This window comes from Talpa europaea (assembly GCF_964194135.1).
Source record: "Talpa europaea genome assembly, chromosome: 10".
In the NCBI taxonomy this organism is placed as follows: domain Eukaryota; kingdom Metazoa; phylum Chordata; class Mammalia; order Eulipotyphla; family Talpidae; genus Talpa; species Talpa europaea.
Genome location: NC_140077.1, coordinates 17,878,192 through 17,898,350, shown reverse-complemented (window position 1 = coordinate 17,898,350; position 20,159 = coordinate 17,878,192). Strand labels below are relative to the sequence as shown.

Sequence of the window (20,159 nt, the reverse complement as noted above, 5' to 3'; positions counted from 1 at the left end):
GGAGATGGGGCTGGGAGGCTCAGTTGCTGCCTGATTCCCAGCCTCCCTGCCTACTGGTCTGCCTGTATCTGGTCCCCTACTTCAGCATTCAAGACCTGTCAAATCCACCTAAGTCTCCAACATTAGTTTCCATTTGCCTGAATCAACTGTGAATCTGCCTGGCCTGGGACTGGTCCCCCAATCTTCACAGCTTTCCTATAAGTCTAAAACTATTTTAAAAATTTCATTTACTAAAACTACCATGTTAAATACAAAAGAAGGACAACATACATGAACACCTGGGAAATTTCAGCAGGGGAGAGAAACTGTAAGATTGAAATAGAAATTCTAGGAATATAAAAATAATATGATGATAAATTAACAATGTCTCTGATGGCTTCATCGTTAGACCAGTCATAGATGAAGAAAGAACCAGTGACCCTAAAGATAGAGCAACTGAAAAAATACCCACTGAAGTGAAAAGAAGAAAAAAGTGGATTAAAAAAAAGACCATAACATCCAAGAGATATGAAACGATAACAAACAATCTAGGATGTGTGTAATTGGACTCCCAGCAGAAAAAGACAACATGGCAAAAAAAATTTTTTTGAAAAGACAGTTACCAAGAATTTTCCAAAAAATAGCAACAGGGACTCCAGCAATGTGTTGGCAGAGTGAAGATGCCAGATTCATCTCCAGATACTCACAACTAAATTGCAATAAAACAAAGCCAAAAAAGCTGAGGGAACAAAGGATGACCATGGGAACAATTATCAGCTAGGACATGGGTAGGAAACTTTAAGTGAACTTTGGGTATAGAGCTAACAGGGCCACTGTACAACCCATAAGTGAGAGGGGCAACCTGTGCAGAGCCCCTGCAGCTGTTGGCTTGGGCACAGGCTAACATGAGAGACTCCAGAGGCCTGATACTGAATAGGATAAATGGTACGGAAGTTGGCACCCACTGGAGGGTACACTATAGGGGTTGGGGTGCAGAGCAAGGTTACTGGTGTTAGCCTGAGGTTCTCAATATAGAACAGCTGGAGCCTGAATTGATAGAACCAGATCAGAGTACCTGGGTCTCCTTGTGGAAGAGGCTTCGACTCAAAGCTGAGACCAAGACACTCAAAACACCTGCCACCCTCACCCCAAGGCTAAATACAAAACAAAGGAATGCTTGAGAACCTGACTATCTATGGAACCCAGCAAACTATCTTTCAGCAGTAAAGGTGAATCAAAGACAATTTCAGACAAAGAAAGATGAGAGAACTCATTACGAGTGGGCTTGCAAGCCACTTAAATTAAAAGAAAAGCTTTATACAAAGTATATGATGTAAGGCAGAAACTTGGATTCACACAAAGACTTTGAAATAGTGAAAATAAAGAGCAACAAAACATTTTTTCAATCACTCTAAAATCTAAAAGATAATTGTCTTAAAAAATGTATTAGCAATATATTGTGGGTTTAGAGCATTTGTAAAATGTATGGTAACATTAATGCAAAATATCCAAATACTCAGAAATTAAATAACACTTCTAAATAACCCATGAGTTACATAAGAAGTTACAATGGAAATTAGAAACTATTTTAAGTGGAAAGAAAATCAACACACAAAGTATAATAATTTGAAGAATGCCGCTAAAATAGTGCTGCTAGCGAAACTTATGTAACATGACATGTTTATATTAGAAAACAAACAAGGCCTGAAATCATTTATCTAAGCTTACTTAAGATTACCATTAGGTGAGTAGATTGAGCCTTACAAAATGATGGTATATTAGAATGAACATTTAACTCCATGTTCCTGAACTTTTGTATCTTAGGATTACCTGGAAAGCTTTAAAAAAAACAATAACCATAGCTAGGGGTGGTGTCAGAACACATCTATAATGTTCTTCAGGTGATTCTAAGGTAAAGTTGGAAACCACAGACTTCATAGAATAAAAATAATTTATCTTAGAAATGGGGAGAATATTTCCCTGATTACAAGTGATGTTGAACATTTTTTCATATGCCTGTTGGCCATTTGCATTTCGTCTTTGGAGATGTTTCTTTTTAGCTCTTCTGCCCATTTTTTGACTGGATTATTTTCTTTTTTTGAGTCTCATCGACTCTTTGTAGATTTTTGTGATCAGTCCTTTATCAATAGTGTTGTGTGCAAAAATTTTCTCCCAGTTGGTGGGGTTTCTCTTTGTTTTGGTTATTGTCTCTTTTACTGTGCAGAAGGTCTTTATTTTGATGTAGTCCCAGCTGTTTATCTTTGCCTTCACTATCACTGCTTTGGGTGAGATGTCTGTAAAGATGTCTTTGAGGTGCATGTCATGTGGCTGGTGGGAGTGCAAAATGGTCCAACCACTATGGAAAGCTGTGTGGAGATTTCTTGACCTACTAAAGGTAGAGCTTCCATATGATCCAGCAGCTCCACTCCTAGGTATTTACCCAAAGGGCACAGAAACATTAATTCAAAAGGACACCTGCACCCCTATGTTTATAGCAGTGCTATTTACACTAGCTTAGCTATGGAAACAACGCAAATGCCCAAAAACAGATGACTGGACCAAGAAGATGTGGTATATATACACAATGGAATATTACTTAGCAATCAAAAAAAGATGAACTCATGCAATTTGCAGCAACATGGATGGAGTTGGAAGGGATCATGCTCAGCGAAATAAGCCAGAAAGAAAAAGAAAAATACCGGATGGTCTCACTCATAGCAGGAATTTAAAAAACCTAAATAAGGGACCAGGAAAAAGACTAATTGCAATAAAGTAAAAATCAAAATCAACAAGCAACTATAGACCAGAAACACACTACAGTGGGGGGGTAGGGGGAGGAGAAGAGGAATTAGGGCAAGAAAAAGGGAATGGGAATTGTATGGGGAATATAACCAAAATGAAAATGCATACATTATGCAAAAATGAAAAATGATGTAAGAATTACAAAATAATTCATAAAAAAAGAAATGGGGAGAATAATGAAATGTGTTTGGTATAGCAGGTGATAAGTTGAGTTTTTCCCTAAAAAATGATATTTACCCGAATCACAGAATTCAAGTCCTCAATTATGTTCTTATTGATGAGAATTGCATCAGAATAGTCCAGCAATAACTGGAAATTCTCCACTTCTACTTGTCCTTGTTTAAGGAGAATTTGGATTGTCAAATTCAACTGGAATCTCGAGTTATCTTCCTGTAATCTAAGTTGAAAAAGACTTCAAAGTAAGCAGTTGTAATGTATTTATAGTTCAAATTCCACCTATTTGAGAACATAAAATTCAACTTAATTTTCCTTAAGCTGGAGGAAAATATGCTGGAGATTAACATGGAAAGTATTTCCTCATTGATGAGCTTTCTGGAGGTCTATATGAAACTTCTTGGCATGGAATCACACTCAGGCTGTTCAACAAATTTGGGGTCAGCAGAAATACATTCATAAAGTTTTACTTTATGATTAAGAAAAGATGAATATTATTTTGATTATAAATCAAGGGGGAAAATAGAGATGCTACTAAATAACTGTTCAGGTTCTGATCTGATATACTATATTCTGATACTGCATTAACAGTTTGATTATATGCTACTTATCAAATCTGTCTGTGTAGCTTGTATTCCTACCTATAACCTAGGTCTGAAAATGATGTATAATGATGAATTTCATCAGAGAAATATCAGTGTGACTATAAATATGGCCAAGAGTGGAGCTAGGACTTGAAATAGTGCCCCAATCACTCTGAAAAAAATACAGATTCCTTTAAAGAGAATGCTTATTAGCTGGTTAGGTTTCTATGTGACCATTTCTTGGATTCCTGCTTAATTTTCTGCACAGTTTGCTTGTGTGACTTGAGCCCCAAAGTATTTACTGGCAGAAGCAAATTCTTTGTATTTTTATATGGAAGGAGCACAGTAAAACAGAACTAAGATTTCCCTAAACCTTGTTATTTGTAATAAAAGTAATGGAGCATGTGGATAAATTCCATTCTGAAATAAAGTCTTAAGTAATGAGAGAAGTTAGAAACCCCAGCAAGATCGGTTAATACAGCAAGTAGGCATATTCCCCCAAAGATAACAAAAACCAAGTCCTAGCTGAGATTCTGAATAAATGAACATAAATGAAAGATTCAAATTACACGCTGAACTCATGAAACACTTTGTCAATATCCTGCTGCACCTTCTCATCATCCTCAATTCTCTTCTTGAGAAAAATCGTCATTTCCATTAAGCCAGCTGCTTTCTGTTTTACCTGAAGAAACCAAACCACACAAATCTGAGAACACACTGAGCTTTAGATATAAAAGCAAACTAATTTTAAGGAAACTTAGAAACATACATCTTTTAACTTTGATACAAAACCTTAAATCGACCTATCTAAGAGGTTAATAAAAATTTAAATCCTTGCCATTATGTAGTATAAAGATATCTAAAACTTGCATGGTACATTCCATGAATAATTTGAAAAATATAACATTTGCTTCTTGCTGAAAATGAAATATGCAAGCTACTGGAATTTTATATTTTAAAATTTTCTCTCATCATCTTAGATAAAATTATAAAATCATAGATTCTTCAACAAAACTATGCCAGCCTGATGTATGTGGCACTGAATTTAGGGAATTTGGGAGCAAGGAGGCAAAGGTGTTCAAGAAGCAACAAGAGGAAGGATTCTCTCTCAATTAAACACACTCTCAAATCGTTACCTTTTGCTACATCAAAAAATAATGCAGGAAAAGTATAAAATTGGTTCTGGTGAAATATAATTTAAATCTATACAAAAAGAGATGAAGACAAGAGCAGGGCAGAGAGGAGAAGGGAAGTTGTGTCTACAACGGTATGTCCAACAGAAATATAATGGGAGCCACATATGTGGACCACATAATGTATTTTTAATTTTTGTAGTAGCCCCATTGCAAAAAGTGAAATAATTGTATGTGAGACAGGTTAAAATAATTTTACTTAAGGACTTCCCCAAACTTGATATGTTCAAACTGTAGTGAGTACAAAAACATTTTTTAAAATATACCAACTCCTCTAAAACTGTGTGTTTTCCACCTACAGCAAGTCTCAATTAGGTCTGGCCGCATTATTTCAAGTAAACACATGGCTGGTGGTCCCCATTAAGGACAGTGTGGGTCTGCAAGTTCAGGTCTAATCTTTGCCCTCAAAAGCACTGAGCTTAATACTTCATCATTATCATCATATTAATAACTACTACCTTAGCAGGAAAGTCTAAACAATTAGCTCTTCTGGAAGCAGTGACCACCATGAAATGTATATTTGATATGAGCACACTAAATGAAATAAAATAAATAGGTAAAATGTTGTTATATACTTTGTATTCATTTTCCACTTTCGTTCTTCTGATCATGCAGAAATGCTCCCAGACCAAGGGGTCCAAGCCTTCTGGCATGTTGTGAACACTGTCCAACTCATCCATGGCTCTCATTAACTGGGCAAAGGCTTCCTTATTCAATTTCCCAGATCCTGGTCGCTCTCCAAAAGGATTAATAGAGGTCGTATCTGAGTGCACTTTCGTTTTGTGAATCCTGGTATTACCAATAAAAGTCCATCAACCTTTCAAATTCTCTCTCTCACACACATAACTTCCATGTTAAACAATAAAACCCACTAGCACAGGTATGACATTGCATGACACTTCCTTTGGCACTTGAGGCTGAGGGGTGGGTTATTCCAAAGAGAACAGCAACACTTTGACCTTCTTCCATACTCTCTCAATCCCCAGGCATGGACTTGGCTGGACTGTAGATGTCCCTAGGTGTTGTCAGCACTGGCAGCTTTATGTGGACTAGAAAGTGTCTCTTCATGTATTTTAAGCAGGTAAGTAAATACTTAACACAAGTGTGGATGCTCCATGGTTCCAGCCCACATATCCTCTCCTGATATGCTCTCTGCATGTGGTAATCTGAAATATGTTCAGATATGTGGCCAGTTGGAGAAGTGCCTCTTTTAACCTACATTCATAGATTAGTTTTGTTTCTCTGGGCTGCAGGTGGGGACAGAAGGGTACAAAAATCTGTGCCAGGCACTCACTATCAAGATGCTTTACATTACACTAAGAAGTGAGTATTGATACCCTCTTTCTCAGAAGAGGAACATGAGGCTTTGGGAAAAGCTATTAGCTCAACCCCTGGGGTCTAATAAGATTTAAAACCAAATCATTGAACAATGAAGACTGTGTTATTTCCACTGCTTTCTCCCAATATATCGGAGATCTTTCTTCACAAGGAAAGGTATGTATTTGGCTGTTGTAACTAAGTCCTTTAAAGATAGGAAAACCAAGACATGAATTCTATATTGAATTCCCCAGGTTGCATGTAACCTGTCAAAGGTGAGAGAATGAGTTTATATTTCGGACACAAATGAGCCTATCCTTTTGTGCCAGACTCCACAAGTTCTAAATTATGTTTGATTGATAATTATGGAAATCTGAATTGATAAAAATTAGGAAATCAGTGAAATACAATTCTTATGCTACTCTCAGTATAAAAATCAGAAATTTTAGGGCTTTTTTGATAATGGTTATTTTCAACTACTTATACTGGCATTTTAAAAACTTTTGTACATAATCACATGAGATGCTCTGAAGAAACGGGATTTGTGGTCAAATAAGATTGGAAAACATAGCTTACTGTGTTTCTTATGTTTGGAGAGCCAAAGGCCAGAAACAAGTTCTCAGTAAAGAACTTGTCAGTAAAGAAAGCTGTTTGACTTCTTTTAAGAACCCACTATCTCGATACCCAGACTTACTATATCCTGGAAACCTTTTATGCGTAATTCCAGTTTATCACACAAGGAACTCACGTTTGCTGGATACATCTTGGGAAAAACTGTTTCTAAATCTGTATACCATCTATGAATTATGAGGAACTGCTTTCACATATAAAATAGAACCTGCGATAGCACAATGCTTAGCTAGATATACAATTATTTTTAATGAAAAGAAGTCATTATTCTTCATTGTCTACCTTAATATGTGAGAATAATCAAAAAATACTGAGTTATGATCAAGATTCTCAAACATCGTCACTTAAAAGACGTTACATTCAATATTCCCATGATTGGGAGGAGAAAGAGATTAAATTGAATAACACTCCTCTTCATTTACAAACTTCTTTTGCCCCCAGAAACATGATGGCAAAAAAGGAACAAACCTTGGTCGGCGTTTAAAAAGCTTGTAGAGTATTTCCACTTGATGACTGGAAATTTCAGAAAATTCCTTTTTAAAACTTCGATCCAGAACCTAAGGACAAATATATCATTGCCAGGGTTGCAATTTTGTGCAGAAACCTTTCATTTGTTCATAACACTCTTCAAAATACAGAATAGTTATATCACTTTGATGTTAAAACTCCATGGAAACTTGGTTTCTTAAGTGAAAGTGTTAGAGGGTGACCTCTCACTGATTTATACTGAACAGGAAGCACCTCAGTGAATTAGAAATGTTAACTCCTATAAGAGGTCACAGAAATCATTCAGAACTGAAGTTTCCAGTATTTGCCCATTAAACCTGCAAGGTAATCTTACCCATTCCATTCCATTCTTCTTTATGGCTTTCTTTCTTTCTTTCTTTTTAAAGATTTATTTATTTATACATACAAGAACTGGGGTGAGGCCAGAGGTACTGGGGGGAGGTGGTGAGAGGAGTCATCGAGACAGAGTGGGGAGAAGAACAGGCGGATCTGCTATCCTATTCTTTTCCATTGTAAAACTGCTTGTCATAGCCATTAAGTTGGCTTCATGACCAACAAGTGGGGCCTGCAATCCAAAATTCAAAAAGCCCTAAAGTAAAAGATCTCACTCTTTTTTTTGCACAAGAGAAAGCTTAAATCAGAGTAGTTTACAAAAATGCATTTTACACAGTGACTTTCAGAAATATAAAATGGCATATAATGAAGTTCCTGGGAATTATATTAGGGAATTATAATTGGAGAAAAATATGAGAAAATTGAATTATAGCCCTTTTACCCTTCCCCCAATCTAGGCAGCAGCAACTCAGTTGCACAGTGAGTGTGTAAGACATTGGCCCTCACTTTGTCTTCTGCCAGCAAGTTGTCATGGTGCTCCTTGTAGACATCAAGGTCCTCTCTAGCTTTCTGGATAGCCTCCACAGTCTGGTTCTGTAACATGAGGAATAATAGGTTGGGACTAGAGATTTCACAGGAGACCTCCAAATACTGGGGATGCTGAAAAGACCAAGGAATTTCCTAGTGCAAGATAAATGTCAGTCGAGTATCCATTACAGACAATAACACTAGTAGATGAAAGTAAACTGGTTGGAGACCTTTGAAAGAACAAACATCCAATTACCCATTTCTAAGTATAGCCAGCTCTGTTGAGTGTGTGACTGTGGAGGCTGCTGCATTCCTGGCAGGGCAGCAGGAATGATGAAATTGCAGACTTGCGAGTCACAAGGACCTGGTGCTGAGAATGAGGATACAAACAGGAAGGCCAGGCCATATACAATCATAGAACTCTGACCCCCCTACCTTTGCAGCAGCTAGCCAGGAAGCTGACCCCAACCTCTGCAGTAACTGGCCCTAGACTGTCAGGACTTGATCAACAACTGTCAGATTTCCTAATTTTTGCCACCATTTCCAACTTAGGGCCAAAAAGCATGCTCTCTAAACCAATCCCAGAGGTTTCCCAGCATCTAATTAGCTTGTCTCCAGCTTCCCCATGCAACAACTTCCAGTCAGCATGAACTTGAAGCTCTTGCTTCATTTCACTATAAAGCTTTCCTAGACCCCTGCTTGCCACAAGTGAGGGTGGCTGATTCCCTTACTGCACCAAGTTCTGAATGGTCCTCTGCTTGTTCTCATCTGCCTGGTCTTCATTTATGTCTACAGTCCGGTTTCTATTGTATTATATACTAGGGTGACTTAGGCATGAGATTGTCTCCTCATCTGTGAAAGATATTTAGTACCCTGCAGGGTTACCTTCAGAAGGTGCTTCGCATAAGCTGTTTAACTGGCTCTTGGCCAAAACTAATGTGTCATATCTGATACTTTCATTCATTTATATGTATCTATGTCCTTTATTAATACTAACAAATGTTGACATCTTTTGACAAGCATTTTGCAATCATTGTATCTTTAGTGCAACATTTCTAATCATGCTCCAAGAATTTTTCAGTCTATGATCACTTTTCACACTATCAGCTAACCCATCACTTACATGTTTAATAGAACTTAGGGTGCCAAATGGTTCAGAGAGAAAAATATTCCTTAAAGAAGAGATTGCACAAGTAACTATAAACCAGAGACACACTATGGGGGTGGGAGGGAGGGTGGAGAAGGGAGTAGGATCAAAACAAGGGGGGTGGGAATTGTATGGGGATGATAACCAAGATGAAAATGCATACATTGTGCAAAAATGAAAAATGATGTAAAAAATATATAAAATAGGGCCTCCCCGGTGGCGCAGCGGTTGAGCACTGGGTTGCGAAGCTGTCCACAGCCTCTGCAGCGCCGGTTCAATCCCCGGCTGCTCCCCAGCTGCCGGGCGAGGGTCCCACATGGTGCGCAGAACTCTCCTGCCTCCGGCTGCTCCCCTCAGCAATGTACTTTGGTTCTTCTGCCTGCTCTGCTCCCCGCTCTGGCTTTGCTGAATTCTCTCACCCTCCCACGCTTCCAACTGTACCCAATGCTTGTATAAACAAACAAACAAACAAACAAACAAATAAATCTTTTAAAAATATATATAAAATAAAATTTTTTAAAAAGTAAAAAAAGAAGAGGTTGCAAATACCATAAAAAGTTGTATGCATTGTCTAATATCCCACAGTCAGTGGTCCTTTCAGCCATGAAATTTTATGACCTCACTTTATAAACCATGTGTCATTTGAACATTGCATTGTTCTTTTGAATAAATGATTGCAGATGCAGAATCACATAACTTTATTAACAGATTGGAGGTGGTGCTTTCAGCTGACCCTGGAGCAATGTGAACAGACAGGGAAGGGATGTGGTATGTGGAAGGGAGGCTGAGTCTAGGCATGTGAGCTCTTGTTAAATAAGGAGCACGTCTGTCAGAAAATGCTTGTATTCAGATGTCAGATACTATACTTACTTTCTCCTCCTGCTTCCTTGAAAGGTAGTTGTTCAGGCATGCTTCTCTGCTGTTTATTTCTTCATCCAACAGTAAAGAAAAAACAAGGTTATTTATTTTCAATTCCTCCTGTAGAAATATTTAAAAAGGGAGGAAAATAATTAATTCGTCTATCTGAGAAAGAATTTTCTTTTGTCAATCACAGACTGGGCATTCTTCAAGCAAGTACAAGTTAGAGGAATTCCTTTTCATAAAAAGGGGATATAAAATAAATACTCAGTTACTTTACCTTTTTATCTTTACTTTCCTTACTACGCCAAGTTCTTTATGTTATAAGGTAAAACACATATACAGGAAAAATACAGAGAACAAATACATAGTTTAGAGAGTTGTTATAATGGCAAATACCTTGTAATCAACACCCAGTCCAAGAAGTAGAACTTGCCACTGTGAAAGCCTCTTCTCTGGATCCTCTCATAATCTCCACCCCAGTGATAGTCACTGCCCTGATTTTGTAGTAATCACATCCTTGTTTTTCCTTATAGTTCTGTTACCCAAGTATACATTTCTAGGTTCTACAGTATAACTTGTCCATTTAAAATATTGTCACATTTTTTAGTCTCTTATAAGCCACAGGTTCCCTTGTACCCCCTTGCATTTGGGTTCCACTGTCTGCATCTTATCCTCAGGGCCCTTTGTTCCATGGTTTCCTGAAATCTAGCAGCCAGGTCAGGCCTAATCAGCTAGACCCATGTGTGATTAATCACACAAGAATGATGAGACTCAATCCCTATCCTTGGAAAGCTGATAGTCTAGGGAGCATTTGAAAAGTAATCTCACATAGATTAAAATTTAGTTGCAATGATTAACCAACAATAAAAGAGTATTTAATGGGAAGATCAAACCCAGACTAAGAAACTGGGTTTTTAATCTGGCACATGACAGATAAGTAGATATAAGCCTGGAGGAAATGAAGTTGGCAGAGTATTACAGTCAGAGTTGGGGAGGAGACGGAATTGGGGAGTTCCAGGCACATGAACAGGGAGGGTGGCAAGAAAGGGGGTGGGTGGCATTGACGAATCTGCAGTGGGAACCAGGGCCCCAGGAACGCAAGAATCAGTAGGGTGCTGTTCTTTATGCAAAGAACAATGAGACACCTGGAGGATCCTTAAAATAAAAGTCACTTAAATAAAGCTTTTACTTACCTGGCTAACGACCATCTCTGCCTTCACTCTCTTTTCAAAGAGCTTTTTCAAATGTTCATCAAAATTCTGTGTGCTTTCTTGAATAGAGTTTTGGAGTTTTTTCATTTCTGCTTCCAAGGACTAAAAGGAAGTCAATAGCAGAGTTAGCGTGCAGGAACATCAAATGTGCCTGGGAGGTGTGTTTGCATTTCACCACAGGGAGGTGCAGGTAGAGGGCAGGTCTCCTGAAGTTCTGGGTCCTCTGCCCTCTTCAGTTGGAGATGTTCCACCTGGATCTGTTTAATGTACTGTCTGAAATTTTTATCAAAAAAAGATTACATGGGGGAAGGTTAAAAAGAAAACTGATCATGGCTAATGATGCAGGTAGAATTAGGCCCGGAAAATAAATCTCAGAAATCTCCCCAGGAAATTCTGATTATAAAGGACCTTCGGCATACAATCTAGTCCTTAAAAAAATCTTGATTTTTTTTTTTAAAGCTGTGAATACATCTTCATTGAATTTTTTAGTTTCTAGCTTTTTATTTTTAAATGAACCCAAAGTGATCAGGTCCCACCTGTAATGGGGGCCAGCTGGCCTCTGCTGCCCCCTGATGTGATCCACTGAGGACGCAGCAAGCCTATGACTGCTGAATTATTGCCAATATTTTCCCTGAGTCTAATCATGAGCAAACTATCAAAGCCAAGTTGAGCCATATTCCACAAAACAGTTGGCCTCCGTGTCAGGGAACACAGCACACAAAGCTTCTCGATTAGAGGAGAGTAAAAGGACATGAAAACTAAGTGCAGTTGATTAGATTATGGATTAACAACAACAAAGCTATGGATTACTTTAGACAACAGGGAAGTTTGAATATGGATTGTATATTAGGGAATTGTATTATGTTAGCATTACACTTCTTGTAACTTTATTACAGTCATGTGGAAGAATGTCTTTGTTCTTAGGAGATTTATGCTATTGTCTTGGGGACTCTCACAATGTCTGTAATGTATCATCGACAACTTGAGAAAAAGAATAAATATGGCAATATGAAAAACTGGTGAATCTGGGTGCACAGGCATTTTAGGGACATGGATGTACTCTATGAGACATTTCTATGTGTTTGAATAATTCTAAAATAGAAATTGGTGAAAAAAAATCATCCACTTCAAAGAAGTAGATGGAAGTATAAAATGAAATGAGATTTGCCCTGAATTGATAATTGTTGCAACTGGATGAGGGGTAATTGTACTATTTTCTCTGTTTCATATATTTGACATTTTCCATACACAAAGGTTTTTAAAAACAGATTGAGGAGAGGGAAATTGGTGACCATGAACAGAGAAGTTTTGAGAAGATATTAAACAGTGGATTGAGAGGAAAGTGGCTCAAAGGAGTATTTTTTCTTTTAGATTTTTTATTCTTAATGAATTCAGTTGAATCCACAAGTCACAAGAACATAGAAAGAGCTAAAGATCCTTTTTGAGAAAGTTCTTTTTTCTTTTTCTTTGTATAAAATGAGAGATGGACAAGATGCCTAAGATGACAGCAGGTGCCTGTGCTGATGGGGACAATCCAGTAATTAGAAAGGGAAACAGATCCTATGGGAAAAAGGATCCTACGGGAAAAAAAGATCCTACGGGAAAAAGGACTGCTGGGTGAGGGGAAATGGGGTGAAGTGGAGGTCCAGGCCATCTTACCCATAAGAAACAGAAAGGCAGGAAACTGTATGGATTCAGGGCAGTAGATGTGGTGGAAAAGAGTAAGGAAAGTCTCTTCTAACTGTGTCTTTTCTCCCAGTGAGATAGAAAATAAGGCCAGCATGATTTGAGGAGATCAGGTAACGGGACTCTGAGTACGGAGGAAAACGTCTGATGTGATCTTGCTCCCCAAAATGTGGTTCTCAAAGCAGCAGCTGCTGCACCATTTGGCTGCTTGTTAGAAATGGGGAATCTGGGTCTTTCCACTTCTTCAGAATGAGAGAATGTGAATCTGCTTTTTTAACAAGATCTCCCAGGTGCTATGGACTGGGCAAGAGGGAAAATAGCAGTGCTGAGTACCTCCATACACCCAACAAAGATTACAGCCACTAAATTAAATTGAAACCAGTTAGTATTTCTTTTCCCACTGCCTAGTGCAAAGTTGGGATTTTACCAGGTAGAGTATCAAGGAGCAGGGAGATGAGGGTGTTAAGTGTGAAATATTTTACAGGGCAAGAGCATGGGGTAAATGGCACCACTTTAGGCATTTATACTCGCTAACTCCTTCACATCTTTACTGCTCTCAAGGCTGCTCATTTTGGCTTCTAAGCAAGTACTGTTTAGGGTAAAATGCAAAGGCACTATTAGGGGACTACGGTGAATAAAAACAGGTTTATAGGTTAGCAGTAGACTCAAAGAAATTATTCATGAGCTGTAGCCACTCTAAAGCTGACAAACCTACTTGTATGGAAGGATGGTATATTTTATTTCTTTGCAGAAGAATAACATTTATTTGGTTGTATACAATCGTCTTTTGTGTCTCCTATAATTGTAAGTAATTTTAATGTGGGAATGTTTCTTTACCATGAAAGGAGATAAAAGTGGCAGAACTGCATTACAAAAATCTCAAATTAGAATTGTAAATCAAGTGCTGTGTTGATATGTCATTCTCAAAACCTCTCTTTGAGATTGAGAACAAATCAAGCAAAAATATCACTGAGATCTGATCAGCATAGATACTATAGAGCATGCACTGAGCATACCATAATAGGTGTTCCTTCAACATTTGAAGAATGTATGGAGAGCCAAATGAATTACAACAATGTGGGAAATGTGGAAATCAAGAAGAACTTAAAAATTTTGCTATAGATTCTTTAATTGTAAATTATCCTATTGTTTACGTTAACCTCTCTCCACTTCCCTGAATTCTCTTGAGAATTTAAGCTCAAATACAATCTTCAAGCTACTAAAAACACTGAGAAAATGGAGGGCAGTAATTTGAAGAGCTATCGAAACAAAACCCTTAATGTGGTAGCTTAAATTAATTCTTTGCTCCTCTGACCTTTCTGTATTTATCTCTTTCTTCATTTAACTCCTTGACTTTCTTCTCATACTCTTTGAATTGTTTCCTTTCCTCTTCAGTCCACAACGCATCCGGTTTTGCCATGAAAGCAGGTTGAGGAATCACCTGAAGACATAAAGGAAGAAATGTACTTTTAGCTCGAAGATAGACAGTCATACATTAACAACTCTGAGTTACCATTTCAGTTAAAAAATAAGAATAAGAGCACTTTAAAAGGATATCGTTTTTCACATTAGCATGATGATGTCTTTGACCAAAGGATATGAAAAAGTGTCACAACTGTTTTTCTGTGGCGTAAGCAATAGTGAACAGTTTGGGATATACCCAGACCCACAGGTGATAGGTTCGTATGTGTGAGTTGATATCTTCGTAGGCAGAACAGTGCCTGAAGTGACCTGCATGTCAGGTTTTAAAGGCAGTGCTTTCTGGAGAATTGCAGGTGCATCACCATTCCTGCTTTCTATAGACACCAAAACCACTGTGGTTGCTTGTTTCTGTTCATTTGTTTGCTTTTGGTCAGAATGGAAGACAAGCTTGAGGTTTCAGATTTCTTTGTGTTCCTGACGTGGTATGGTTATAAGGCTCTGGGATATAATATTTGTTGCTATAGACTTTCTAAAACAAGGGTCACATAACAGAAATGGTAAAATTAAGTAGTGCTGTCCACCCCATTCTACCTTCTAAAAGGATGTTCAGAAATCTCACCATTCTTAAAATGTCTTCCTTCTTGACTTCCAGTACTCCTCCCATCATGTCCATCAGGGCTCGATATCTTGTGTCATTTTTCTGGGAAAGAGCAGGGCCAGAGAGGGCAGCTGAGACAGAAATCTGACACTCCAGTGGCACCAGGGCCAGCCTCTCACCCAGTGTTACAGTGACTGCATTTCAGACTGGGGGTGGGGGCAGGGGCATGAAGGGGGGGAGGAGAAGGTGGTCCCTGAGATCTGGGGGACCCCTGAGCATGACAAATGCCTTGATGTGTTTCTGTAGTAAACTACAAGTGCATGACTACTAGGTCAAATTAGGGACAAGTATTCCTAAAGGAAAGAGGGTACTGTTTGAGCAAAACTGCATACCTGACTCAACCTTTGCTTTGTTTCATGAGATATAGCCAGTCCTTTTTTGTCTTTTTGCCAAGAATTTACATGCCTGCGAGCTGTTATCTGAAAAAGAAAGTGTAGTTTCCTGCTGTTACTCTTAATAAAATTCAAACCAACTTTTATTCTAGGTATTATTAAGGGGACCTAAAGGACAATCAAGATTTTGCAACCAATTTCCTATCTTGGGATGAAGATGAGATCTAAAATTAGAGGGTTGGAAAAACAGATCTTTACTTTCTGATTAAGTCTAAAAACCCATCTCCATCGCTAGAGATTATATAATGGGGGGGGCTGATTTAAGTAGCAGATGGGGGGAGGTTGGTTTCAAAGAAGTATCATCTACGCCAAATCCTGCAGGACAGAGGTTCTGAGAGGTTAATAACTGAGACAGTCAAGGAATTATGAGAATGCATGGGTGGCAGAAAAGAGCAAGGTAGCGAGGGGCAGATGGAGAGGAAGGGACTCAGGGTGGGCACTCAGAAATGATCTTGAGAGTGCTGTCCAAAGTGAAATGAGCAAACACTGCAGGGGTTTAAGCAGGGGAAGGACACAGTAAGTTTGGTTTATAATAAAATCACTCTCTTGAATATAGAAGGGATTTGAGTAGGAGAAGCAGCAAAGCTGGCGAAGTTAATCATGCACATACTGCCCAGAGTAGGACCTTGGTGAGAGCAGCAGAATGAGGTCCTGCTGTCACTGCTCCAGAGTCTTAGGTTACCTGGCAAGAGTCCAGGTCAAGGGGAAAAGGACTCCCTAAACACATGCAGTAGAGTGGAGAGGTGAGGAGGATATGCTCTGAAGCATGATGGATTGAGGGTCAAATCCTAACTGTTTTGTAAGTAGCTTTGTAACTGTGATCAAGCTACTTAACTAACTCTTTGTGCCTCAGTTCCCTCATCTATAAAATGGAGGCAATACTGATAACCACCTTATAAGGTCTTATAATGATAAATTAGTCTCAATCTCTTTAGGGCACTCAGTTTTTCAGAGGGACCGTGTGTTTGCTATTACTTCTAAGCAATGCTGTTATCTTTTGCTCCCAAACAATCATATTGGCTTCATGTGAGCAAATGGTTTTGAGTGTTCTCTCACATTGTTTATTTTTTAGAAGTGAAATATGGTGATATTTTAATTGTTTTCTTTAAGCATTTTTGTAAACAATTGCCTCTGTGCCAAACACCTTTTAAGAAGTCCTCCTTCCTCTGGGATCCAGACCACTCTGGTGACCTAGACAATGACCTGGCACTCAGTGTGACCTGACCTTTCTGGGTATAGACACTGGGCCTGGACCAGGTCAGGGAGCCCCTCCCCTCACAAGTCTGGAATTGACAGCAAGAGATTCAAGGTTAAACCTCCTGCTTTCTTGAGTGTGAGAGATATAAAAAGGAAATTGCGAGAAGAAGCCAAAAAGCAGGGAGAAAAAAGCTAACAAATAAAGAGCACTTTTAGACTTCCCACAAAGTTCTGGGATTTGAATCCTGTTTGCTTTTAGGATTATTGTCTCCATCTTCCCTGGACTTCATGGGATTCAGAGAAGAAATCCTCATTAGTGCTGAGGCTATACCAACTTATATAAGTAATATAACCAAGAATTCTACCTAAAACTGTTGCTTGCAGTACTGTAAACAAGAAGATGAGTAAATAAGAGCTTGGGAAAACATTAAGAGAGAGAAGGGGCTGGGTAATGCCATTAGTCAGTACCTCACTATTTTCCACAACAAGGATTCTCTCTGGCTTTTCAAAATCATCAAATTCTGGTTGCCAGATTGATTCTTCCAATTCCAGGTCTACAATTATTTCTTGAAGTCTTACATTTTTTTCCTTCACACGCACAATTTCAAACTCTTTTTGTTTATATGCAGCATTGAACTCATTGTTGAAAGCAGTTTTTACCTTGTAAATGATATCCTGAAATTCAAAAATGTTACTGAAAACACATCACATATTATATCTGTCCTGGCAGCACAATCCCTGTTTTACTTTGCCTCCAAAATCATTTTTTTTTTTTTTAGAACTGCAAGTTGTTTTTTTTTTTTAATTAATTTATTTATACAAGCATTGGGTACAGTCAGAAGCGCGGGAGGGTGAGAGAATTCACCAGAGCCAGAGCAGGGAGCAGAGCAGGCAGAAGGACCGAAGTACACTGCTGAGGGGAGCAGCGGGCGGCAGGAGAGGTCTGCGCGCCATGTGGGATCCTCCTCTGGTGATTTGGGAGCAGCCGGGGATCGAGCCAGCGCTGCAGAGGCTGCTGGCAGCTTCACAACCCAGCGCTCAACCGCTGTGCCACCGGGAAGGCCCTCCGAAATCATTTCGTAAATTATTAATAAATTGATCTTTCTAAAGTATCCTATGTTAAGTCACTTCTTGATTCAGTCACTTACAGTGGCATCCAACCATTGGCAGGATTAAGGCAACAGCATAAAGTTATCTCACAACTTACTATCAGAAATAGAAGTGGCAACCTTATGTGCTGTATGTTGAAAAATGCTAGAAGAAGAGGTGATAGATTACTTGGAAGCTCTTGGGGCTAGCTTTCTACTTTTGTGTATGTTCTAAAAAAATCTATCATAAAATGTTTAAAAATCAAGATGCCATATTTAAGTTGGGGACTATCTATTCTTTGGACCCTTGTCTGGGGGGATGTGGTATGGAAGAGATGGCCTATAGAGGTTGGAGGATCTCTCAGAGAATGGTAGCCACACACTATAGTCTACTTTATATGTACAGGTCACCCTCGGCAGAAAGGGGACCCGAACTGGCCAGCTGGGTCAGACCTCACTAAGGTGTAGGCAGGTTCAACTAGACTGTCCCCATCTCTGCTGATAAGAACAATGGGTCATGTCAAAGTAGCCTTAATTGTCTCATCAGAGTTCAATTAAAGTTGAAACCATAAACTGCTACACCAGAATTTGTCCTGGGTTGAAATGTACCTTTTTACTGGAAAATGCTTATTAAGCAATGGGACAGTGAGACCCCAAGGGCATGGGTAAGCAGTAGCTGAGTAACAAAAGAGATAACTAAATGGTTTTGAGTATAAATGCACAGAAATTTCACCAGGAGAGAAAAAGATATGAAGAGAGGGCAGAGTAACATGGCAGGTTAGAACTGCAGTCACAGATGTGGCTGAAGAGCTTTCAGGAACAGGAATGGCCAACATTACCTTGCAAGTCACCTACACTGGTGCATTCTCAGCCATTGCATCTTACTAGGCATGTATGAACGTGTTCTGAGACTAACTTGTTTGTTTGGAAAGGAAAGAGCAGGAGCTTACAGGCTGAGGGATACTGTGACTTATCCTTAAAGCCCATATTTTAGAGAGTAAATTGTATTTCCCAGGTTAAGGGGATAGATAAGCAATACATCGTGATCTTACAAGGAGGTACTAATTGATATATGGGTTACTGAGAAGATGGCCTTTAAGGATTTCTTAGATTTGACTTAAGCTCTAAGTTGAATAATGATTTGTGGTATCATCCAGTATAGGTTTCAGATAACTGGGTTTTACAGAACCCAGTCCAAATAGATGAAAATAACTCTATATATAACCTCTGTTTTAAGAACATAGATGCCAGTCATCTGTATATTTCTTTATACACTTAAAAGACAAGGCATCATTAGATTTCAATTTGAGCCTTTGTAAGACATCTCAGGAAGTGTTTTAGAGATTTTCAAGGATAAAGAAGAAATCTACTCACTTTCAGCAATATTATTTGGTTGATTTTCTCCTCTCTTGAATGAAGTTCCAATTGGCTTGTTAATAAAGAAACATCTACTCCAAAGTCAGTACTCAGACTGCCAAGCAGGTAATTTGGCAAGTTGGTGTCTTTTATAACCACATTTTCTTCTTCCTCTTCATCCTCCTCCTCATGATGTGGCTTACTCAAGCCAGGTGAAGACTGAATTTCTATAATTTCCTTCCGGAGCTAAATACAGAAAAATATGTCATGGAGGTTATACAGTAATAATAATTCTTTAAAGGGAAATTTTGTGACAATTTTAATTATTTCAACTATGATTTTAAGATGTTAAACTAGTCTTGCCAGCAACTGAATTCAAAGTGATGGGTGGATCCTGAAACTTCTGTACAAGTGATTAAAGCTTTGGAAACTGATAAACTCTAGATAAATCCAAAGAGTAAAACTTGTTCTTGGTAGTATGTGAGAGTTATGCTTTTTCTATCAGGATGACTTGTACATATTTTGAGTCTTTCTTAGCACTGAAACATTAAACAATATACCTTTTCATATTTTACAAAAGGACTTATTCACATAGGTTAAGAAGAAGTTAGTATGCCTTATTTTATGTTTCAGAAAGAATGGATGCAAAGTTCTGGTCAAACAAAACTACCCCAAAGGGTCAGTGTTTTTCAGTAGTTTGTCAAAGATTATTGCTAAAAACAAGAGCTGGAACTATTTTAAGAAAACCATAATTCCACCAAAACAGGGTCTACTTTATCCTTGGTCAACTATCTTAAAGTACAATCCCTAGTGCTAAGTTAAAAGAATGTTATGGATAAAGATAACTTCTGACTAGGGCTGTAACAAACTCCAAAGTTCATTTTAAAAATGTACCTTAATATTTGAGGGCTATATAGTGTTGTATAAAATATAGCCTTAACTTTTTGTATAGATATATTCTATAAAGTAATAAGGAATGAAAATATAAAATAACAATATCTAAACTTATCTTAAATTGTATCCCAATTCAAATCTCCATGCTGACACTACATGCAATAAAACACATGACTTATATTAATACAAAGCTATTTAAA

At 38.3% G+C, this 20,159-nt stretch overlaps 1 protein-coding gene across 1 annotated transcript in view; it reads right to left on the bottom strand.

Moving 5' to 3' along the window:
• CFAP43 (cilia and flagella associated protein 43) overlaps window positions 1-20,159 on the bottom strand; it is a gene marked incomplete at both ends in the record, with an annotated part of 78,930 nt that overhangs the window by 5,009 nt on the left and 53,762 nt on the right. The window contains 12 exons of the mRNA XM_084244558.1: window positions 3,019-3,178; window positions 4,109-4,221; window positions 5,308-5,521; window positions 7,148-7,236; window positions 8,027-8,113; window positions 10,065-10,172; window positions 11,249-11,368; window positions 14,268-14,393; window positions 14,994-15,074; window positions 15,365-15,451; window positions 17,090-17,296; window positions 19,084-19,311. Coding sequence (XP_084100684.1) covers window positions 3,019-3,178; window positions 4,109-4,221; window positions 5,308-5,521; window positions 7,148-7,236; window positions 8,027-8,113; window positions 10,065-10,172; window positions 11,249-11,368; window positions 14,268-14,393; window positions 14,994-15,074; window positions 15,365-15,451; window positions 17,090-17,296; window positions 19,084-19,311 — 1,620 coding nt within the window. The remainder of the gene's footprint in view (window positions 1-3,018; window positions 3,179-4,108; window positions 4,222-5,307; window positions 5,522-7,147; window positions 7,237-8,026; window positions 8,114-10,064; window positions 10,173-11,248; window positions 11,369-14,267; window positions 14,394-14,993; window positions 15,075-15,364; window positions 15,452-17,089; window positions 17,297-19,083; window positions 19,312-20,159) is intronic.